Raw genomic sequence first — 24,725 nt, 5'->3', positions numbered from 1 at the left:
ATTTCTATAAAAAAAGTCCTTAATATACAGCAATTTATGTTTCAACTTATTCCTTCTACGACAATGAAAACAGTTCAAACAGAATTAGTAAGGCAAGTATACTTGATTTCACGGACCTTGCAAGGAGCAAATAAATCCAGGTTAATAGCCAGCGCATTATTTAGCTGTGAGATATCATCATCCAAGGGTGTTGAGCCCAATTCAGTAAGAGATGAGACAACAACAGTTGCAAATACTGTCTGATCAGTTGATTTCCACATTTAAACAAGCGCTTACAGCAGCAAACTATGGGATCCAGAATGTATTTGTGACATGGCCTTCCTCACAGATTATATGACTGCGCATCTGAATTATCTGAACACACAGTTACAAGGTCGGTCTCAGACTGTTTCAGACCTCTATGCACATATGAACGCTTTCCAACATAACCCTAACCTTTTTCACAGCAGATTTTCGTCCAATCCGGCAAAAACTGCCTGCGAGGAGATGTGCAAAGATGCTCCCAAATGCAAGATGTGTTTCGCCAAGTACAGAAAAGAAATTGAAAGTCTACAAGAGCAGTTCAGAATTCACTTCCAGGTCTTTCACATCATCCAGCCTTGCATCTGTTAGGGTATTGTAAAAGTTGTGTTGTTCTATCCAGCCCACCAGGGGGACTCAAGGAGTACTGAATGCACAAGTTACACACGAGTAAGTGTGTTCCTGATATAAACAAGCTGAATACAGTGTTGTTCCATGCAGCTCTTCAAAAAACCTCAAGAGTGATTTAATGCCTCCTTGTCAATGCATCCTAGAAAGCATAGACCTCTTCGCAGACCCTCTAAATGCAGCTGTCAGTGCGGAGCCTGAAGAGATGACGCTAGAACACTGGTCACACCGGTTGTAAGTTTGCAGCTAGAACTCTACAAACTTATATTGCGAGCCTTCGATCCCTCCATTACCATTACTCCAAGTTTAGAGGCGAGTATTATTGCTAGTTTTAATTTAACACGTATGCAGTGCAGTTGGCCTTCAATCTAGATTATTGCCATATGTGCAGTGGAATGACAAATCCCTTTCCCAGTTGCAACCAATCTCCTCCTTGGTTTTCCTGAATTATAAAGTGGTAATTTGTGGTTCTCTTAAAGCATTATGGAACAAGAAAAAGCAAATGTCTGTGTTGTACAGGATACAGCTTCTGTCAGGTCAGGATTTGTATAAAGGTTTAAAGCAGTTCGCAGGCCTCTTATCAACACACAAAAGAGGAAGTGAGACTAAGAGTTTTAGTGAAGATGATCTTATAGAGTCCCATCAAACTCAATAAATTAATTTCAAGAAAAAAGAATCACGGTTAGGGCTGGCCGATATATCGCATGACATTGTTATGCGCATCTCGTCAGTAAAGCCGGTTCCTTGATTAGTAGTAAATCGTCATCACCTGCTTTCAAATGGAGCGGCATTTACTACACAGAGCTGTAGTTCACTGACAAGCTGAGCCATATCGCATTAATTATCGCGGACGTATCGCCCAGCCCTACTGCCTCTTTGGCTGCTCTGAGTTTGGCCATGTTCTTGACACGCAAGAGAAGGGTTGCATATCGCTTTACACCATCCACCTCGACTCTTACGGTCTTCCTTTCCAGGAGTTCCACGACATCCTGGTCCAGTCTGGATCCGATGCAAATCCTTTAATTGTACGTACGTCTGCCATTATTTCTCCACTTACTTAACTGCTGCCTGACTGTTCGAAACAGAAGGTCTTCAGGTTGACCTTTGAGGCCCAACTGCTGAGCTGCACTGTGGAGGAGGATAGCTCTGTCAGATCCATCGTCCTGGATTGCATATGCATTCATTTCCCTCTTTCCATTTCTGAGAATCACTTTGCTGATTTTAAGCTGATTTCCTCTTCCTCCTGGGTGTGATGTCCCTCAGCGTCTCTTATTGGCGTATGAAGGTCATGTGATCACACTGTGATGAGGCTGTCAGAGATTCACAAGTTTGGTTTTCTTACCCACCAAAGAGGAAACTGTATTTTTGACCATGTTTAGAGACGTGATCATCCAAGAAGAACAAGGCCACTGACTGAATAAAAATCTTAGTAGTTTTAATCAATTCTGCTTTATTGGCGTGTTTTAAGTTCTTTATTTAACTTCCAGATTGCTATTAATAAATCAGTAAATTGGAGGTTTGTCAAATGCACATTTGCCGATGCTGGAGATGAAATGTGTTTTTGTCGTCACTGCCACTGCAATTCCTCCCAGTGTTTTACAATCCCGGATCCAGCAGTTTCAATAACAGGATAGTTGGTCACCGTTCCCTATATGTAGCCTTGTGTTTGCTGTGTTCATTGTCAGATCGTTCTGGTGTTCACGTCTTGCCGTCTTGCTTTCATCAGCATTTCTCTAGTCTACTATTCCTGCTCGTGTCTGGATTACTTACTGCCTGACTGTGTCTGGATTGCGTCGAGATCTATGATACTTCCTCTGCTCGATCTGCACTAGTTGGTGTGTCATAAGCTCATATTAAAATATAGTGTGTTAATCACGTGTCATTCAGTGTGTGAAAACAACAATACTGGTTTCATCCTGATCATTCGTAGTGCTGTCACTGGTCACTGGTGTTGGTGAAACGGGTAAGAGCATGATTTTATAACTGTTCTGTTAAATATCTTAAGTGTGGGGGATTTATGGGAGACTGGTTGGGGCTAGTTGTCACAGGGCTGTGTCTCAGTAACTATATGGTTTAAAATCAAAAGTCCAATAGCACAAATTTGTTTTCTCAAGAAGTGATTTGTTGGCGAAAAACAAATTGATAAAAAAATCCTTTTTAATATTTTACATAACAGATGTCTATATAATGAAGATAGATTATAAAGATTTATACCCAAGACTTATATATTTTAAAAAAGACTTATATATTGGATTTTAAAAATAAAGCACCCTACACACCGGGACGAATATCGGCGCGTGTTATTCGCCAGCGTTTTTCAACGCGTTTTTTGTGTTGACACCCAATCGATTTTCGCTGACGATGAGCCGAGTGAACATGCAAATTCATTCCCTGACATTAGATGGCGCTTAATGTAAAACAGAAATACCCCGGTACACATACCACTCCATAACAGTTCTCTTTTATCAAGATTTTTGTAGTCGCTGTCGTGTTTGTCATATAGTTCTTTATGTTCCGACACCAGCGAGACCAGCAGCTCTACATTCATCTTGCCTTGCATCTTCCTCGTCTTATTTCTTCCCGGCAGTGTAGACGCTACTTGACGTATATCTTCTTCACTGTTATGTATGTGTGCTTGGCAAGATCGTTTTGTGTTTGAGCGCCCCCAAGTTGTGTTTTACTGTAACTTCACAAGCTCCAGACACGTGAGCAAAAGCGGCAATCTCATTGGTCGTATAGTTTTTGAAACGGCGCGTCAAACCAAAAAAACGAGCCCGAGGCGTTTTTTAAAAAATGACGCTTTTACGCGTTTTTCACGTCGGTGTGCACACTCACATTGGCGCCCTTTGTTTAGTCACGAGGCGTTAAACGTCTGCGAATATCGCGCGCGAAATTCGTCCCGGTGTGAACAGGTCTTAATCCTGCATATTCACCAGAGTGACAACAAGCTCCAGAGTATGTTTTGTAAACATTAGCAATGCACTGATACAAAAGTCAACTAAGGTGCTTTATAATAGTTTCTCAGTAGGAAATGTGGAATATCAAATTTAATTTACTCTTTAATGCAAGTCAGCTTTAAGTCAGCTGTCTAAACATTGTAATAGTCAGGGGTTTTGTTAGTCTTTGATCTTCCAACTAAGAGTTGAACTGTGTGTGTGAATGTTACATATAGTCTTAGTTCTCGTGACCATTTGTGTTTATACCATTTGGGGAAGTCACTGAAATGCCTGTAAGAAAACCATGTAAAGTTAAGTTAGTCAGACTGTTTGGAAGAACTGCAGAAACGTCCTCAATAAAGAATAACTTCTTGAACGTGATCCCAAACGTCTCCTGGTTTTGCTGAAAAAGTTTACAACAGAAATTAAAGGCCATCGTTCTGGCAGGGTCCTACTGTCTATGATGGGCTGTCAGTCAAAACGGGGAAGTGAAAGACGTTGGACAGTTACAAACTCATGCAGTGCAAAAATTACTGTTGCTGTCATGTTCTTTGATAAATAAAGTAGTATTTGTTGTTATGTTTCAAGCTGACATTAAAGTTGAAAATAAGCCACTGTATATTTGTTGCAGATGTTGCTATGGTGACGTCAGTCAGAATGGCTCCTCCTCTTCCTCTGATCTTTCTCCTCATGATTCACGGTGAGTCTCTGCAACCCTTGCTCAGGAATTTTTGCATTCTGCAGTTTTTCTGCACAAACTTCTGCTAATTTGTTCAGGATTAACTTTTTTTAGGGGTTTGTAGTCAGAAAGAGGGTGTGATTTACAGTCCTTCACACATCTGTGCAGTAAATGACTCAACAGTGATAATGAACTGCACTTATACATACCCTACTGGACGTCAGATCATGAAAGTGTTCTGGACCAAAACACTGGAAAAAGTTAATGGAGAGCATCCAGATCTGTCTAATGACCCTGAATACAGTCAGAGGCTTCAGTATCTGGGAGATAAACAGCAGAACTGCACCGTCAGACTGAGTCATGTGACACTGAAGGATTCACACAAGTACTATTTCAGATTCATCACTGATAAATCTAATGTGAAATGGATTGGTGCTCCAGGAGTGACTCTTACTGTCACAGGTGAGTTTGATGAGGTTTATCTCTTCTTCTGTGCATTATGTTGAATAATAATCAGTGTATGACAGCAGCACTAGATATAATGTGTGTGTTGTGTTCAGATCTTCAGGTGGAGTCTCCTGAGAGAGTGACAGAGGGAGATTCAGTCACTCTGAGATGTAAAAGCAGCTGCGCTCTGACTGACAGAGCAACATTCATCTGGTACAGAAACTCACAGCCATTAACTGAGAGAAGAGACAGAAACAATGAACTCCTGCTGCAGTCAGTCAGAAGAGAGGATTCAGGCAGATATAGCTGTGCTGTAGACGGACACACTCACATCTCTCCTGATGTTCAGCTCAATGTCATGTGTGAGTACAGATTCATTTGTATCTTTTAAAATTTGAAGATTGTGTCTGAATGAATTTATTCAAGGTTTTAATTTTTGTCCCTTTTAGACCCTCCAAAGAACGTCTCAGTGTTGATAAGTCCATCTGGTGTAATAGTTGAGGGAGATTCAGTGACTCTGAACTGCATCAGTGACTCAAACCCTCCTGCAGAAATCAGCTGGATTAAAGGAAGAACAATTGTAGGATCTGGAAGAATCTACAACATCTCAAAGATCAGCTCTGATGACAGTAAAACATACAAGTGCAAGTCCATCAATGAACATGGAGAGAAATACTCTAATGCTGTGACTTTAAACGTCATGTGTGAGTTTATTATAAAATATAAGATGCTAATTCTCTGTTTTGATTAATTTGGTTCATATTTGTCATTTTAAAAATGTGTAAGAGGTCTTAAATAATTTGGTGATTGTTATTAGACCCACCCAGGAACGCCTCAGTGTTGATGAGTGGATCTGGTGTAATAGTGGAGGGAGATTCAGTGACTCTGAACTGCATCAGTGACTCAAACCCTCCTGCTCTGAACTTCAGCTGGTTTAAGGAGAATGAAACCTCAGCTGTTGGATCTGGACAGAGTTTCAGTGCACTACAGAGTGGACGCTTCTACTGTCAGGCTCACAATCAACATGGATCTCAGAGATCAGACGCTGTAACTGTCACTGTTAAAGGTAGAGCGGCTCATACACTTACATTACTCTTTCTAAAGTGAAGCAAATTATTTATTTTTTTTTGATGTTTTATACATTTGTGCTATTAGGAAGTCTGGTGATATACATATCCATAGGAGTTATTTGTGGAGCTGCAGTGATCATCATGATGCTGATTTGGTAAAACGTGTGTCTGTGGTCTTGTGTGTGTGAATGAGTCAGAAGGTTGTGAATTCATGCTAACAATTAATCAACAATAGCTTAATTGTCAATTATTTAGTTATTTAATCTGTAAAAAAAAAAAAAACGTATCGATGGTTGAATAAGCAAGGTCTTCATTAGAGGTAAACATGAAGCGAGCCTGCAGTAGTTATGTTTTCTAAATGTATTAATGTATTCAAGCCATTAAATGGGTTAGGTAGGCTAGGCGTTTATTTCAGAACATATTTAACCAGGGATTAACAAACTCTTCAAACAAGTGATTTTACTGAACATAAGATGTTTCTAATGTGTTTCACTGTGTGCTCCTATTCTATAATGCATATTAAATAAAGACCCATCAATCTGAGCGACAAACCAATCTTAGCGTGCTCCTGCTGTAAAACAGTGTCTAATTGGTCTCTAACTAGGCTTGCTGTGATTGTCGGTGTTACCGTTGTTTAGCCGCAACAGTCACATCACTTGCCCATAGCAGCACCACCCCCCCCCCAACGTCATTTTGATGTTTTATAGTAAAAATCATTTAGTTCAGTTAGAGAACAGACACTACAATTAAAAACTGAACGTGTCTTCTCAATGCAGCGTGAGCCGAACGAGAATCTCAGCACAGATCAGCAGCAGGAGTCATTTATCACGAGAGTGAGGAGCTGACTGACAAGACGATGGCGGAAGATTTGGTTTCAAAGCGAAATGTAAAAGCACCTATTTGGCAATATTTAGGATTTAAAGGAACACGCCGACTTTTTGGGACTTTAGCTTATTCACCGTATCCCCCAGCGTTAGATAAGTCCATGCATACCCTTCTCATCTCCGTGTGTGCCCTAACTCTGCCTGACCACCGCTAGCCTACCTTAGCACAAAGACTGAAGGTAAACGGCTCCAGCTAGCATACTAATTCCAATAAGTGACAAAATAACGCCAACATTTTCCTATTTACATGTTGTGATTTGTATAGTCACAGTGTGTACGAATAACAAGGTCACGTTAATATCACGAGGGTGTGGGACGTTGGAGTTTTTCCCTCTTTTGCTCCTCGCTTTTAAATAGTTAATTATTATCCTTAATGAAAAACGCAACTAATCCTTTGCAGGTTCCCTATTAGCATTAGGTTTAAAAGAACTTTGGGAAGCACTGCTACTTGGGCCTCAACTCCGCCCAAGTAGCAGTGCTTCGCCTTCTGAGAATATAGTTCCCAGTATGTATACGGTTAGAGGATGGTTGTGTCTCATGGTGTTGTAACACGTCGATTAACTGGTGGAAAAATGTCCTCACAGTCACATTCCTAGTCTTTACACATCATCTGTGTCCACTATACCCACCCACTACACCCAAGATCCAGTTTCCATTAGCCGAACTTTCAAATGCGTTGGAAAACACTACGTCATGATCGTGACTCGATCGGATCCCGGAAGTCCTATAGCTTTAGCCAAGCTGCATGTCAATCAATGTAACTCTGTGATCTACGCATTGTCTTATGTTGTGTTTGAGTTGTTAGAGATCACATGCTCTAAATATAGATGTGTGATCTACTATGGTTTACTAATGTTTCATGAAGTTACAAACCAAAACGTGGCCCAAAAGAATCACGTGTATTCTGTTTACATGTGCATCTGCTGTGCTTTTTCATACAAATACTTTTGGACTCTAACTTAAACAAATATGCTTGTTGTATTCTGCTATCTGTCTTTCAAGGATAAAATTTTCATGTAAAGCAATTATTTTTTGTTAAGTGATAGTCATATTCCCTATATTCATTGTAAAGCCAAGCTTAAAGCCAAGCCAAGTTTTAGGTGCCTGCAAACGCAAACTTTTGAAAACGGGTTGAAAACAACAAAAACACGAATTTGTGAAGACGATACTGATACGTATTACATGTTTAGTCTACAGTGTTTCATCGCCATCTAATGGCCTGGCAGCAGAATACAGCGTTTTTAGTCGTTTTCGCGGATCCGTGTGAATGGGGACCGTTTTGACAATGGTGCTGTCTGTACGTGGAAAACTCAAAGGAAAAACTTCTCCATTTTAAGTATATCGTTGTCGTGTAAACATACCCATAGTAGCACCCCCAGCTTCGGAATTAAGAGGTCAACGATTAATCGATTAAATGATCATTGCTTTAAAGCTACAATATGTAATTTGTTTTCGCCACTAGGGGTCGCTAACCTCTTACAATAACAAAGGCGTTGGTTGATGACGCAGTGATAAGCGGAATAATGGGACTTGCTGTCATGCTGATAGATCTAATAATGTTTATGGATGAGTGAATGCATTCATGTTTTTAACATGACTGTGGTATGAAGCAGGGCTCGATTTCTAATGAGAGACAGATATCAGCTCCACACGCGAGTCCTGTGGATAAAAAGGAATAAGGACTTTTAATTATATCGAACTAACTTACCCGCAAGTGCAGAATTACTACTCACACAGGTCAGTTTATTTGATGAATTAAACTTGTGAGGTAATGCAGCGCTGTTTCACTTGGTCTAACGTTACACTATCATACTAAACAGCATTTGAGTGTGTTGAAAATCATAATATTATTCTGTCAGTTTGTTTGCTAAATGAGACTAGCAGTGAGCTAGATCAACATTAGAATAACATACTAATCATATTCTAACATTTCATCATGTTGAGCTATATAACATTGATTAGTTTTATGTACATTTGCTCACCTGTCTAATAAAGTACGTGCAAGTGCGGTGTCTCTGTCAAGTCGAAGTTCGTCGTGGACGTGGAGCTCTCGGGATCTTGTAAACGCCACACTGATATTGATCCTCGTTTTAGTTCTCCTTTTGTCCCAAAGTCTGCTTGCCATAGTCCATAAGGTTTGAATGAACCAACAACAGCGTGAGCATTGCCCACATCTGTTGCCATGGCTACTATGGCAGTACAAGCGGAAACCAGGGATAACGCGGATAATACGTCATTGACAGGCGACAAGTGAACAGGGACGGGCACTTTTTAAAATTGTGAATTTCTCTGAATTTACAAATTCTTGTACACATTTAGGATAATGGAAGTACACAATTGAAATATATAACATTGTGCAAGTGGTTTTTGGATATTTTGATCCAAAATTCTTTCATATTGTACCTTTAGACAACAATCAATTATGGGAACATAATTTATTATAAAACATATCTAACGTGAGCCACGGCAAACTTTCCAAATTATTGAATAACGAAGTCTGAAGCTCACATCATTACTGCAGCAAATCCTGAAGATACACCACATTTCATCACATTCAAAACACATATTTACACAGCTATGAGTAAAGAGATTTATCTATAGGATGGGCTATAGATAAATCTCTTTACTCATAGCTGTGTAAATAAATTCTGATTAGTTGTAATTGTGTCAAATCACTGTCTTTAAAGGGGAATCAGGAGGATGAAAAAGAGAAATGACACACAGGAGTCTCAGGTGAGAAACATTATCAGAAGTTTACTGATCAGGGAAATTAATTTGTATCTAAATGATTGAAAGTCTGAATGTAGCAGAGTCTTTTTCTAGTGAGTTGTTTATAGACGTTATTTATTTTCTCTTCATTCTGTTTTTTCAAAGATGGCAAAGATGAATCATTCCAGACCTCATCATGACAGACGTAACGCTTATGATGTTGAATTGAGTGATCTTGTGTATGAGAATGTAATGGTAAGTGTTTCCTACAGAAGACTAAACTCTCTTCACCTTTAGCCAAAAGGAATTAAACACTCAAACACTCAATGTCAATCAGTGTTAATTCGTTCAGTCATTTTTTAATTTAATATTGAAAGCAGAAAAATGAGAAAAGAGTTCCTTTTTCATTTTATAATGTTTTCCAAAAAAAAAAAAACGAAAAACAAGAATTCATTGTATTAGTATGTATTTTAATATCTCTGTTCTCCTGTAGTTAGATAGTAAGTCTGAATGACAGTTCATGCGTGAACGTTAGGCCTATTATATAGGCTAGTCAATGCATTATTCTTTCCTTTTTGTATTAGTGTTTAAAATATTTCATTTACAATTAATTATGTCTTTTTTTAAAACTTACTGGGCGAGGGAGACCATGCTAACAGCCGTCATTTACCCTGCCATACCAAACTGATGCAAAGCGTAGGTGAATTTATATCTACACAGAAGAAAGCCCAGTCTAGGCTCTTCCCCGGTACGGGTTGTGTCAAGCCATTTGTTAGTCTGGTTGTTTGATTAGAAAAAGATGAAATGTAGTTGCAATAAAACGAGATAAGAATCCGCACATCAGCAGCAGCAGCAGCGGAGGACTCTTATTCTGCAGTGCAGAACTGAGGAAGAACTGATGACGGATCAGTTTGATCTTCGGCTGACAAATCAGAGGAAAGGGGCGTTCCCCTTCGTTACGGGGAACTCCCACTGCGTCTAATATAAACGCTACGGGGAATGCCTTCGGCATGCGTTATCTGAAGTCACTATACAACTATTCCAATCTGGATTGGTGTGCGTCATCGTGCGTCATGACGTTGCATGTGACGGTGACCCGGACGCTATATAAGGGTCACAGGAACAAGGAAATGACAGCTTCTGTTCTTCAGCAGCGTTCTATGTCAAACTGTACGTCTTATTTGGTGTTGTCTGTCAAATCTACTATGGCGAAGGCAGTGTGCGTCTCCTTGATTTAAGAAAAATTAAAGAAGCAAGGATGGCGCACACTTGCTTTGTGGTGTTGGGTTGTGAGCGGAGCTTGCACGGACAGTTCTCGAGGGCACTGTCTATTTTGTGCAAACTGAAAGGATTCTGTGACTGGGATCTCGCATTTGCCGAGGCAGCGCGTAGGTTTATGTCTGCATTGCAATACAGAATCTATAGTGGCTCGGATCTCGCGTTTGCCGAGGCAGCGTGTAGATTACGGCTACTCTGCAATAAAGATTCTGTGACTAATCTCGCGTTTGCCGAGGCAGCGCGTAGATTAATGTCTGCATTGCAATACAGAATCTATAGTGGCTCGGATCTCGCGTTTGCCGAGGCAGCGCGTAGATTACAGGTCTGCAGGGTGTAGACTCTGAGTTTACTCTTCCGCTCCCGCCTGAGCCTGTTTAAAAAGAATAAAATAGGCTTGCGTTCCTAGTGCATCAGCTCGCGTCTGTCGAGGCAGCGCGTTGTCTGTTTGCATTGGGTTCGCACGTGGAGCAGTGTTTACAGGTCTCGCGCACGGTTCGGAAGCCCGCGTCACTGCGGCTTCTTCCGACCGTGTTAAAGACCCGGTGTTTGATTTATTTGATTCTGAGGAGTCAGATACTATCAACACTGAACCACGAATATTCACCACATTATGAGGAGTTGCTGGAGAAAGACTGGGGCTGTAATGAAATTAAATGTTTGGTAATTTAATAAGAAGGAAGCGTCTAAAAAGAGTGCTTCCTGCAAACCCAGTCAAAATCCTTGTGTCAGAGTCTTCCTTTTTCAAACGATCTCCATACTGAGGTACTGAGATTGTGGAATAATTGAAGAAGAAAATTAAAGGGGAATTTAATGATGCAGGGGGTAGAAGAATATTTCTCCCAGATATCGTATTACCTCTGATGACTCAGACACGTCCCTCCAAAATTAAAGTGGAGCTAATATAAATATTATCTCGAATTTGGTAGGGAAGGCTTATATGGCGGCATGTCAAAAAAAAAAAAAAAAATGCATACCTACATATGGTAGTCCAGGTCCCCCGGGGACAGTCACCAGCTCCTCATATTCTGGGAAGTCACCTCTTCCCCTCCCCTTCCCCCTGTACAGGGCTCGGGGTCAGAGGAGACGTTCTCATAAAAATAAAAAAAAAGCCCCGAAGTCAGGTCTGAGGACTGCCTTTCGGGCTAAGAAAAAATAAATAAATAAACTATGAGGTCCTGGCGTAAAAACGCGGACCCTTATGGGCACTTCATGTTATTTTCGGTTAGTTCCTGCTGATCTATCGCTTCAGGTCACCGAATCTCAAAACCTGAGGTCAGTCTCGAGGGACTGATCTCCTTATTAGATTATTCATCGGTTACGTCCTGCCAGTAAACTGCTTCAGACCACCGATAAGCACATTATATCACCTGAGACTAACCCAGAGAAATTGATTCCTCTTGTAGATTGTTTAGACGCCTGGTCAGGCCTTCCGAATATATCTAAATGGACCCTGGGTATAGTTAAAGGATATAGAATCCAGTTTAAAGTAAGACCACCCGATTTTAACGGGGTATTTCACACACTGGTTTTCTCACATCAGCGCCAGGTGATTGAAAATGAAGTTGAATCTCTTTTAGCAAAAGCAATAGAAATTGCCTCTAATCAGGAGAGGGATTCAGGTTTTTACAGCCGTTACTTCATTGTTCCGAAAAAGGATGGTGGACTTCATCCTATTGTAGATCTTAGAGTATTGAATAAATCTTTGAGGAGATTTAGTTTCAATATGTTCACTATACCCAGTATCATTCAGCAAATCAGATCTGAAGACTGGTTTGTGACAATAGATCTCATGGATGCTTATTTTTCATAACTTCATCATCCATTATCATAGGAAGTTCCTTAGGTTCGCTTTTGGGGGGAAAAGCTTACCAATATAGGGTTCTTCCTTTCGGCCTAACTCTATCCCCTTGCACTTTCTGTATGGATGCTGCCCTTGCTCCACTGAGACTTCAGGGGAACCGCATCCTAAATTATTAGATGACTGGCTTATTCTGGCAGAACCAGAGACGCTAGCAATCCAACATCGAGATGTTGTTTTGCGTCATCTTCAGTGCTTGGGGCTAAGGCTCAATGTCAAGAAAAGTTCTCTGTCTCCTCTTAAAAGAATAAAATTTCTTGGAGCTGAGTGGGACTCGCAATCTATGCAAGTTCACTTGACCCAGCCACGTATTTAAAGTATCGTGGCTGCAGTTAGAGCTATCAGGTTAGGCCAGGCCATCACTGTCAAACATTTTCAAGGAATTTTGGGCCTTATGGGGCCCTACAGTGGTGGCTCGGGACCAGGGGGTTTTCCCCAAGGGGCAACCCCTTCCGTATGATTAGAGTTACGTCCAGGTACCTTCGTTCTCTAGTCATATGGAAAGACATACGGTTCCTGTCCCAAGGCCAGGTGCTTGGAGCTTCGTGTCCCAGAAAAATTCTGACCACGGATGCTTCCCGCAGGGGCTGGGGTGCGGTCATGGAGGGCCGGTACACCCGCGGGGTCTGGAAGGACCATCACCTCTCATGGCACATCAGTTGCCTGGAGATGCTGGCAGTATTCTTTGCCCTCAGGCATTTCCCTCCAGACCTCAGAGGCCATCAGGTCCTTATTGGGTCTGATAATATATCGGTGGTTTTCTATATCAACCATCAGGGGGGCTTGAGGTCTCGTCCTCTGTGCAAATTGGCCCCTCATATTCTATTTTTGTCTAAGGACAAATTTCTCTCTGTGAGGGCTATGTATATACCTGGGGCCCAGGCCAGGGGAATGGAGGCTCCACCCCGAGGTGGTGGAGCTTATATGGGAGAAGTTCGGCCAGGCGGAGGTAGATTTATTCGCTTCTCATGAGAATTCTCATTGCCCGCTCTGGTTCTCTCTCTCGCATCCAGCCCCGTTGGGTCTGGAGGCCATGGTACAGACGTGGCCGAGGCAACGTCTGTACGCCTTTTCCCCCGGTCGCTCTACTCCCTGGAGTTCTGGAGAGGGTCAGAGGATTTTGAGTAGATATTATTCTCGAAAAACCACACTGGCCTTCTCGAATAGGGTGATCTGGTGGCCGAGGTCATCAGATCAGCTACCTCCAGAACTCCCCGGCTCAGGAAGTTTTAATTGAGTTAGCTGGACCCAGCCTTTTACTGCCCTATGGCTTCAGTACTGGGATTCTTCTATACTCTAATCGGGACCTCTCGTCCACGCTCAGAGCCGCTATGGCGCCTACGGCCTCCGTATGCTCTCAGGGTGGTCCACCCGGGTCGTCCCATGACCTCCATATTTCCCTGTAGCCTTCTAGGATGAATCCTGTTATCTTTGCAGGCTGACAGGTCTGTGGAAAGAAAAGCCCCTGTCGGTTCTGCGGGATACGTGTATATATGTTAGATTAAAAGAAAATCTACATATTTTGGAAATCTGTTAGCTTTCTAGTAGGAAATTTCCCCGGTCACCAATAAGGGTACCGGAGGCTATCTTATGATTTCCTCTGGCTCTTCATCCTTCGTTGCTATAAGTGTGACAGGAGAGCCTTCTAGGCTTTTAGGGTTATCCACTAATGGTGCCTTGGAGTCAGTGTCCTGCCTTTTTAGGCATATGTATATATTGGACCTCACTTCTGAGGCTGTTAACTCAGCCTTTTTCTTACACCAAAAAAGACAAGAATAAAATTCTTAGTATAGTGGGTTCTATAAATTCTCCCCTGTCCTTAGCAATGATCCTCACCTTCAGAGTGCTTTCTGCCTCTGTATGCTGCGTCAAAATCTGGATGAACCCTATCTCTGCAGGCTATCATATTAAATTGCTTAGAGCCTTTATTCGGCTCCGCAGAGTATATCTATATAGGGTATTAAATGGGAGTTTGTTAGCTTTCTTTGAGATATTTCTCCCCGGTAACCAAGGTACCAGAGGCTATTCTAAAAATTCCTCAGGCTCTTCATCCTTCGTTGCATGTGCGGTGTAAGCAAGAGAGCCTCTTAGGCTTCCAGAGATGATCCACTAAAAAGGTGTTAGGAGTTAAGTGTTCTGCCTGTCATTAATCAGGCCTATATACTTGGACCTTAATATCGAGGTTGTTGATGCAGCCTTCCCTTTGTACACCAAACAAGAAAGAATAAAATTCTTAGAACAGTTGGATCTTTCACTCTCCCTCGCTTTAGTGCTCTTGAGTGTGCCAGATGTTTCACACCAGGGGCGCCTGTTCTCGGTGGGGGCTAGCTGGTACTCGTTCCCCGTAGCGTTTATATTAGACGCAGCGGGAGTTCCCCGTAATGAAGGGGAACGTCTCGGGTTACTGGATGTAACCCTGGTTCCCCGAGAGAGGGGAACGAGACGCTGCGTCCCCTCTCCCCACCTTCGGGGCGCCCTGAGAACAGCTGCTTTGAACCTTTTTCGAAGCTGTCATTTCCTTGTTCCTGTGACCCTTATATAGCGTCCGGGTCACCGTCACATGCAACGTCATGACGCACGATGACGCACACCAATCCAGATTGGAATAGTTGTATAGTGACTTCAGATAACGCATGCCGAAGGCATTCCCCGTAGCGTTTATATTAGACGCAGCGTCTCGTTCCCCTCTCTCGGGGAACCAGGGTTACATCCAGTAACCCGAGACGTTTCATTCCCGCACACGTGTAGAATTCGAATATTCAAGCTGTTTATAATTAATTTTTCTACCTCAGAACGAAAAATCAAGCTGAATTCTTGTTTTTCGTCCTTTTGGAAAAAAATAAAAAGCTTTTCTCATTTTTCTACTTTCAATATTAAATCAAAAAACGACTGAACGAATGATACACGGATTAATGTCACTGTGAAAATGTCTATATATGGGAATATAAATAACACACTCCTGTTTTTACTTTGTCTTCATTCATAAAGGCTACTCAACTTGATGATTGTAAACCCGAACTGGACTCGTCTCTTTATGAAAATCTTCCAGTAAGTAAGAATACCCACTAGATAGAGACAAAACCCAATCTATTAGCCTTTCCTCTTGACACATGTTGTTGATGCTTTTATTTAAATAGTTCAGTATTAAAGTTTTTACTTTCTTTCTTTCTTATTCAGCCTAACAAGAAGAGGATGTAGTGTTTTGGACACAGTAAATATTACATCCTTAATGCATCTCTTTGTGGGAGGAGCCCTGAATGATTGACAGGAGTGTCATGACGTATAACTGAAGTATATTAAGGACAATTTTATAGATGGATGCCTTGGTGAAAATGGAAGTAAAAGGTTAATGAATTGATGCAAAGTTTGTAATCACTGAAGTGTGTATTTACTTTATGCTTTATCATGTATGAAGCTTACTTCATTTAGAATGTTTTCAATCTTAATCATCAGTATTGTTGTTTATGTTTCAAATGAAAGGCAGAAAAAAATAGGCTCTTGTACAAAGTACATGTCTTCCACACTTTTCTGTCATTCAATACAGCAGATTAACAGCATAATAAATATTAAAGTGCATTACATGCTAGAGAAAAATCTAGTCAGATTCAGCAAACTCTGAGTCAACATGCACCAATGCTATATTTTCTTAATGTCATAATCATTTCTTCAGTAGTATTCATTACTTCAATGAGCTCATTGTATCTGCATTAAATGCTCTACATTGTTTAAATAAAAAAATAGGCTACATTTCTGAAATACATAACTTAGACAGTTATGTGATAACGTACTCGGTTACTAACGTAACCTCGGTTCTCTCTAGAGAGAGGAACGAGTACTGCGTAGAATACGCTAGGGGAAAATCCTTTTCCACGAGAATACTGAAGCCAAAAAAATTATCCTTTAATTTTGTATTAATGTAAAACGCGTTGCGGCAGCATACAGACATAGGCGAGGCAGCTCGCGCGCCTATTGGCTGGTCTGCTGGCAACTGCTTAAGCCTATCGAGCGAGACCTAGAGTGACGTCAGACCCAATGAGGGCGCTTCGCGCCCTCTGCGTCACGTCCCGCCGAAACGGGCGTGGCTTAGGTCTATAAATACCGCTCGCAGGCATTATTTCTCTGGTTTTTCACAGTCGAAGCAACCAGAGCGCGTGCAGGCACGGCAGGATACGCAGTACTCGTTCCTCTCTCTAGAGAGAACCGAGGTTACGTTAGTAACCGAGTACGTTCTCTTACGAGAGATACTCTCGTACTGCGTAGAATACGCTAGGGGAACCTACTGTAAAACGCCGTGCGTGCTGGGATCTGATACCATAGACTCAAGGGCGACAGCCCAGAGTTCATACAGTACATAATCACCCAGGGGACCCACAGGGAATCCTGGAAGAAAGGGGGGTTAGCCACTATCTTCCTTATAGCAGCATAGAGCAAGGATTGCAATACTCAATAGCTGCATAACTGACAGCGCCAGCTATGAGATTTTGGCCATACTAGACCGACAGTAGTCTGGCCTGTAGTGCGGGAACCTCTAGGTTGTAAAACCTTATAAATGTAGACGGAGAGGCCCAGCCTGCCGCCATACAAATATCTTGCAAGGCAATCCCACTTGACCATGCCCACGATGAAGCCATGCTTCTCGTGGAGTGCGCTTTGACACCCAGCGGGCACTGCATGCCCTTGGTTGTGTAAGCTAGCGCTATCGCGTCCACTACCCATCTGGATAGGGTCTGTTTCGAAGCGGCTTGTCCCTTAGAACGTCCGCTGAACGAAACAAATAGCTGCTCCGTCTGTCTGAAAACAGACGAGCGAGACACATAAGCTCTTAACGCCCTGACTGGGCAAAGGGAGCTTTCGTACATATTTCCTTCAGTGACCGGCAGGGCAGACAGGGAAATGACCTGTGCTCTGAACGGTGTATTGAGGGATTTAGGAACATAACCGTGCTTAGGTTTGAGTATAACTCTAGAGTCATTCGGCCCAAATTCCATGCACGTCGCGCTTACTGAGAGCGCGTGTAAGTCCCCTATGCGCTTCACTGAAGCGAGAGCCAGAAGAAACGCCGTCTTGAAAGACAGGTGTTTAAGATCAATCTCCTGCAAGGGCTCAAATGGATGACCTTTCATGGCTTCCAGTACCGTAGAAAGGTCCCATATAGGGACTGTGGGAGGTCTGGGAGGATTCAGTCTCTTAGCTCCACGAAGGAAGCGAATAACTAAATCATTCCTTCCAATAGACTGGCCGAGCGTGGTAGAAGAGAACACTGCTATGGCCGCTACATAGACTTTGAGCGTGGAAGGGGACCTGCCCTTATCCAACAGCTCCTGTAGGAAGGAAAGAACCTCCGTCACACCGCAATACAGGGGTGACACACCACGAGCTGTGCACCAGCTAGAGAACACTGACCATTTTGAGGCATAGAGACGTCGCGTAGACGGAGCTCTGGCCTGTGTGATAGTGTTTAGCACTCCCTGTGGGAGGTCAGCGGGTACCCGTTGATGGCCCACACATGGAGGGACCACAGCTCTGGGTGAGGATGCCAAATCGAGCCGTTGGCTTGAGAGAGGAGATCCCTCCTCAGAGGCACTGGCCACGGGGCGGTGCTTGCTAACTGCATCGCGATTGGGAACCAAGGTTGGCTCATCCAAAGTGGGGCTACAAGCAGCACTGAGCATCCTTCTTCCCTGACCCGTTCTATCACCTGAGTCAGGAGGGAGACGGGGGGAAAAAGCGTAGAGAGGACGGCGAGGCCACTCGTGGGTCAGCGCGTCCTTGCTCTTCGAGAAAAATTCTGGACAGTGAGCGTTTTCCTGAGACGCGAACAGGTCTACTTCCGCTCTGCCGAATTTCTTCCACAGCAGCTGGACTGTCTGTGGGTGCAAAGACCATTCTCCTGTCGGAACTTGGTTCCTGGACAGTCTGTCTGGTCCTATGTTTAGGAGCCCTGGCACGTGCGCTGCTCTCAGCGAGAGCAGGTTGCTGCGGGCCCATATCAGGAGGCGCCTGGTTAGCCTGTACAGAGTCAGGGACCTGAGGCCGCCCTGGCGATTTATGTAGGACACCACTGAGACGTTGTCTGAACGTATTAGCACGTGGTGCCCCTGTATGAGGGGACAAAAGCGCGTGAGCGCTTTGCTCACTGCCAACATTTCGAGGCAGTTGATATGTAAGAGCTTCTCCCGCTTTGACCATAGGCCAAAAAACGGTCTGCCCTCGAGCAGCGCTCCCCATCCCGAGGTGGATGCGTCCGTGGACACCACCATCACTCTCGAGGAAGTCCCCAGGCTTACACCTGATTGGTACCAGTCTTTTGCCTCCCAAGGTTTCAAAGCTGCAATGCATGCTCGATTGACCTTGACGCGAAGCTGACCGGAGGCCCACGCTGAGCGTGGTACTCTCTTTCTGAGCCAGAACTGCAGTGGGCGCATGCGCAGAAGGCCCAACTGGAGAACTGAAGATGCTGAGGCCATCAGGCCGAGCATCCTTTGAAAGGCTTTGAGAGGGACTATCGCGCCGCAGCGGAACGCGCCGGCTGCGCGACGAATGTCTAGTGTGCGCTGAGATGACAGGCGTGCTGTCATTAGCAGCGAGTTCAGCTCTATTCCCAGAAAAGATATAATCTGTCTGGGGAAAAGTGAGCTCTTCTCCCAATTCACTGCGAGACCGAGATTCTCGAGGTGATCGAGTAAAATGGTCCTGTGCTCTACGAGCTCTGAGTGAGATTGGGCTAGAATCAGCCAGTCGTCCAGATAGTTCAGCACTCGTATGCCCCGTAATCTGAGGGGTGCGAGCGCTGCGTCCATGCACTTCGTAAATGTACGGGGTGCCAGGGACAAGCCGAAAGGCAGGACTGTGTACTGATATGCCTGGCCCTCGAAGGCGAATCTCAAAAATCGCCTGTGACGTGACGCTATCTGTATTTGAAAATACGCGTCTTTTAGATCTATTGACACAAACCAGTCCCCCTGGCGGACGTGCGCGAGGATTTTTCTGGTTGTGAGCATCCTGAACTGGCGCTTCATAAGCGCTCTGTTCAACTGCCGCAGATCTAGTATGGGTCTGAGACCCCCGTCTTTTTTGGGCACCAGGAAGTATCTGCTGTAAAGCCCCCCCTCGCTTTGAGCTTGAGATAGGGGTTCTATAGCCCCTTTGCTCAACAGTTTCAAAATCTCGGCTCGAAGTAGATGGGCTACTTTCGATTCTACCGTGGTCTCGACGCGCGCCATGAAGCGGCGAGGGCGTCGGCGAAACTGCAGCGAATAGCCTCCTTTTATGATGTTCAGCACCCATCTCGAAACCCCGGGAAGCTTTTCCCACGCAGGTGCGCGAGTAGCTAGGGGCCGGATGCGAAGCGCGCTCTGATCGGCTCGCGATACAGCGGCTTTTGTGTGCTGTGACATAAGCGTCGCGCTCATGACATCTGAGGCAGGGGGCGCGCTGATAACAGCGGGCAGAATGCCCGCGCTCGACTCCTCCGCAGTGTTTAGCTGAGAGGAGGAGGGCTGGGCTAGTTTCATGTCTGTGTGTGGGCGTGGGCGCGGAGCGGCGGGCACGTACACCACCTTTACAGCATTGCTCGCGTGAGCAGAGCATATGCATACGGGTCCTGTATTCACAGGGACCGTGAGACATGTGGGAAGTAGCGTTAGTGGGCACTGGGTAGTGGGCACTTTTGCTACATTTGAAGCGCAATCGATCTGAGTCGATTTTATGTGCGCGCGCCCTGTGTGAAGGGCTGTGCTTGTGTGTAGGAATGGGCGCTGAGTAGCGGGCATTTTTTCTACACATGAAACACCGTCGGCCGTGGCCGGGACACCAGAAAATACACTCTTTAAGGGATTTATCTGGGTAGCCGTAAAAACGGCTTTTGTGTGCAGGCAAGCGGGTAATGGAACCGGCTTGTTGGCTGCTAAATACGCTGGACCAGTCACATTTCCTGGAACTGGACGAGCGGCAAGCTTTGGTGGAAGTCCGGCCGCAGCGGGACTTGGACACCGTCGCTTTCCTAGGCGTGCTAGGATGATTTCGGGGCCTCTGGCTTCAACACAACCTTCTGCCGCGGGCCACGCGGGGCGGGGCGGCGGCCGGATGAGCGAGAGCGCGGTCTCGAGCTCTGGGCTTGGCGGCGTTGAGAAGAGGAGGCGGCGGGCGGAGGCTTAGGCTGTGAGCTCTGAGCAGACGGTTTCGCACGGCCTGCTGCAGAACTGGAGCGCTTCGGGAGGAAGTGCTTCATGGCCTGGGTCGCTTTCTGCACCTCAGCGAACCTATCGGCGAAATCTTTGACCGAGGTTCCGAAGAGGCCGGCAGGGGAAAGCGGCGCGTCGAGGAACGCGGTGCGCTCCGACTCAGACATGTCAGAGAGCGTAAGCCACAGATGTCTCTCAGACACGGTGAGCGAGGCCATGCTCCGTCCGATGGCCTGTGCTGCTGACTTGGTGGCGCGAAGAGCGAGGTCTGTAGCGCTCCTCAAGTCCGGCACACAGATTGCGTCAGGTCCTTTCTCGTCCAGCTGGCGGAGGAGATCGGCCTGGTATATCTGAAGCGTGGCCATGGTGTGCAACGCTGACGCGGCCTGCCCGGCGGCGGAGAAAGCGCGGCGGAGCAGGGTTGACGTCGTGCGGCAGGCTTTTGAGGGCAGCGCCATCTTAGCACGCCGTCCAGCGGAGGGCGGGCATAAGTGCGCTGCGATAGCCTCTTCAACCGGCGGCAGGGAGTGGTAGCCTCTGTTCTTTGCGTCGTCAACAGCGGAGAACGCCAAAGAGACAGAGGACCGAGTCCTGGCCGAAAAAGGGGAGTCCCAAGATTTAGCGACTTCTTCATGAAGCTCAGGAAGAAAGTGCGCTGGCTTGGATGCAGGTGAAACGCGCTCCCCAGGCAGGAAGTAGCCGTCCAGCCGGTTATGAGCAGGCTGCTCAGGCGTAATCCACTCGAGGCCGAGGCTCGCCGTGGCCTGAGTGAGCACGCGCATGAGCTCCGCCTCAATGCTCGCTCTCTTTCCCGTAGAAGCACGGGCAGGAGGGGTGGGGTCCTCAGAGCCCGCCCAATCCTCACTGCCTGATGCTATGAGAGAGCAGGAATCCTCCTCTCGAAGCAGCGCGTCGATCTCATCAGCGTCATCGACAGAAGCGGCGGCAGACCGCGGCCGCTGTCCGTCCGTGAGCGAAGCTGATGAAACCGGAGAAGCAGGCGGGCGCACCGGCGAGCTTTGACGGCTGAGAGAGGGCTCCGGGATCCGCTGAGCGCGGCGCTTCTTACGGCGCGGCACAACAGCAGGTGTGGGCGCAGTCTCGGTGAACAGTGCCAAGCGAGTCCTCAGAGTCGCTAAAGGCAACAGCTCGCAGTGATGGCAGCCGCCATCAGCGAGCGCGAGAGCTGCGTGTTCTTGACCCAGGCAGGAAGCGCAGATGACATGGCGGTCCCCGTCGCTGAGTGCGGCTCTGCACGAGCCACAAGCAGGCATCTTGAAAAAGACGCAGCTCTTTTAGATAGTGTGAGTCGCGCCGGCGAACACACACACACAGTGCAATGAAAAGGATATAGGCGCTGGATAGCGCAGCAGGAAGGCGATGAAGGCGGCGCGGCCAGCAGCTTCTTCGACTCGTCCCGCTGAGGTGCTCCTTCAACAGCGCGGCTTCTTCTTGGATCCAGCGATGTGAGTTGCTTCGCTGAAGGATGAAAAATCAGAGAAATAATGCCTGCGAGCGGTATTTATAGACCTAAGCCACGCCCGTTTCGGCGGGACGTGACGCAGAGGGCGCGAAGCGCCCTCATTGGGTCTGACGTCACTCTAGGTCTCGCTCGATAGGCTTAAGCAGTTGCCAGCAGACCAGCCAATAGGCGCGCGAGCTGCCTCGCCTATGTCTGTATGCTGCCGCAACGCGTTTTACATTAATACAAAATTAAAGGATAATTTTTTTGGCTTCAGTATTCTCGTGGAAAAGGATTTTCCCCTAGCGTATTCTACGCAGTACGAGAGTATCTCTCGTAAGAGAACTACGGAGCCCCCCTAGTCCCATTTTGTTAAAAAAATTAATTATAACTATCTTGTGGCCTCAAGATAGTATCTCGTGGCCTCAAGATAGTAACTCGCTGTTGCTATTATACTGGCGGGATAAATGACTCTTGCGCCCAACGCAAATCTACAATGGGTTGGTCTGAAGTAGCTTCATTATTCATAGATGTGGTTTGGGCGTAACGTGAAATAAACCAATCAGAGCGACATCTCACATTCCCTTTAAGAGCAGACACGCTTTTTCCATAGCGATTGCTATTGGAACGGCGGATTTGCCAGGCGCGCGGCAGGAGTGGTTCACAGCCGAGGAGACCGACGTTCTCGCCAGGGCCGTAAAACACAGAGAAGTGACATTGGGGATGGAGAAACCCACCCAAATTAACTTCGGTTAAACAGGCGTATAATTTGGGTAAATGTGTAAGCTAGATTTATGCTTTTATAATAAACTATCTATCTATCTATCTATTGTAATAATGTACGATTTGCAAAAATGAAAACTGCTGCTTCTGTGTAGATGAGAGAATCAAAGTACATTGATTATGGCCTGAGCATGCGCCCTTAAAATAGCATATGAATATCATGCGCAACGCGCCACTGGCTTTAGACGAGGTTTTTCCTGGTCAGTGGCGGAATTGTTTTCTAAACCTGCAAAATATCACCAGGGATTGTTTGCGCCGGAACACGCCTCCTCTTTGCGCTGAACCACCCCAGGAGCGCAAATGCATTTCCTAGTTTAGCGACGTGCGTCTGTGGAGGGAAAAGTCCGCTGTGCGCGGGTGCAAAATAGGAATAATACATGCGTCAGTGTTGGGTGCAAGATAGGGCCCTATGAGTGTGCAGTTTAAACATTTCAAAACTTGAGAAATGGATCTAATTTTGTCAAATTTCTTACAGGAATATGCTGTGCTGGATAATGGCACACACCAAAACATTACAGTCTTCATGTAACTGTGTGGGTGGAGCCTGACAGGAGTGTTTTGAAAAGAAACAGGAAAATATGACAATGGATTCAGTGGAAATCAAAGGCTTGTGGCCGGCAAATAATGTCATCATGGAAATATATTGTTGCTTTATGCATTGTGACTTGGTTGATTATACTTGCTTATAGGTAAAGCTAAAGCTTGTTTATTAGTTTTTGTAATTATTTGTCACTTAAACATTTTTAAGCTCTGTGTAGAAATATAACTGTTTAAATATTAAGTTCACTTTAAATATTTAACATTTGGAAGTCATCTTTATTCAATAAATTACTAGTGTCAATACTAGTACCCATGGGTCCTTGCAATGCCAACTTTTCACAATCAAATCAACAAGTCCCACTATTTTTTTTTTTTTTTACTTGTTTGATAATCCACTTCACAAAATGCATCACAATATGGATGTGAAGTTATTCTTAAATTCTCTTTAAGTGCCGACTTTAGTTACTGGAACTTCACCTTTTGGTGATACAACATAATCAAAGTCCCTTTCAAGGAAAGTTAGTTTATTTGCAACCCTTTCAGGCAGGAACCCTTTGTCGCTCATGCAAGACCAACTCCTATGTGCTTGAAGGGCAAAATATCCTGAAAAACTGTTGGCCAAAGTTACATTTTAATGACATATTTCACATCAACATTAAAATTTTACATGATTCATAAAGATCCATAAATGTTGTTTCTGATGCTCAAAAAAAAGTGTTTATTTCAGGTTTGTTCAGAAAATTCCCAATTTGGATCTTTTATTTAGAAGCCAGGACTTCCATTACTAGAGCTGAAATATTTGGTTTGTGAAAAGGCCTCAAGCGTTACTCTGACAGGATTTCCTGACTGATTTCCTCTTCCTCTTCCTCTTCCTCTTCGGTGTGACGTCCCTCAGCGTCTCTCCATCGCTTAATGAAGGTCACGTGATCAACACTGTGATGCTGATGTCAAAAGTTAATGCATTTGGTTTTCTCACCTACAAAAGAGGAAACAGTATTTAACCATGTTTAGAGACGTGATGCATTCAAGAAGGACAAGGCAACTGACAGATTAAAAAATGTAATAGTTATCAAGATAAAAACATTCAGATGAATCAATTCTGCTTCATCAGCGTGTTTAAAGTTCTTTATTTAACTTCCAGACTGCTATTAATCAGTAAATTGGAGGTTTATCAAGTGCACAGTTGGCGATGCTGCAGATGAAATGTGTGTTTTGACGTCACTGCTACTGCAATACCTTCCAGTGTTT

General features: G+C 44.8%; 1 protein-coding gene across 2 annotated transcripts; it reads left to right on the top strand.

The window, feature by feature from the left end:
* The first annotated feature begins 694 nt into the window (after positions 1-694).
* On the top strand, positions 695-23,782 carry LOC308688172 (B-cell receptor CD22-like). Of its 2 annotated transcripts, none has more exons than XM_081361093.1 (12): positions 695-882; positions 4,216-4,284; positions 4,378-4,725; positions 4,824-5,072; positions 5,160-5,414; positions 5,528-5,776; positions 5,866-5,935; positions 9,352-9,397; positions 9,539-9,628; positions 15,498-15,557; positions 15,687-15,720; positions 23,413-23,782. In XM_081361093.1, exons 2-11 carry the CDS (start codon positions 4,224-4,226, stop codon positions 15,705-15,707), a joined length of 1,449 nt encoding a protein of 482 aa, XP_081217219.1. In that variant the 5' UTR covers positions 695-882; positions 4,216-4,223; the 3' UTR covers positions 15,708-15,720; positions 23,413-23,782. The 2 variants fall into 2 exon arrangements, with proteins under 2 accessions (XP_081217219.1, XP_081217218.1); XM_081361092.1 differs by having other exon boundaries at positions 697-960; positions 23,413-23,781.
* Positions 23,783-24,725: the final 943 nt, after the last annotated feature.

The sequence above is a fragment of the Scardinius erythrophthalmus genome, assembly GCF_964197995.2.
Source record: "Scardinius erythrophthalmus genome assembly, chromosome: 3".
Taxonomy (NCBI): Eukaryota; Metazoa; Chordata; class Actinopteri; order Cypriniformes; family Leuciscidae; genus Scardinius; species Scardinius erythrophthalmus.
Note: the sequence above shows the minus strand (reverse complement) of the source record. Positions and strands in the feature narration are given on the sequence as shown.

Excerpts from the sequence above, each read along its gene's own strand:
- LOC308688172 (XM_081361093.1), top strand. The coding sequence starts at position 4,224 with ATGGTGACGTCAGTCAGAATGGCTCCTCCTCTTCCTCTGATCTTTCTC. Across the intron at positions 5,777-5,865 it reads TGTAACTGTCACTGTTAAAG|GAAGTCTGGTGATATACATA; the intron begins GTAGAGCGGCTC and ends TTGTGCTATTAG. Across the intron at positions 5,936-9,351 it reads ATCATCATGATGCTGATTTG|GGGAATCAGGAGGATGAAAA; the intron begins GTAAAACGTGTG and ends CTGTCTTTAAAG.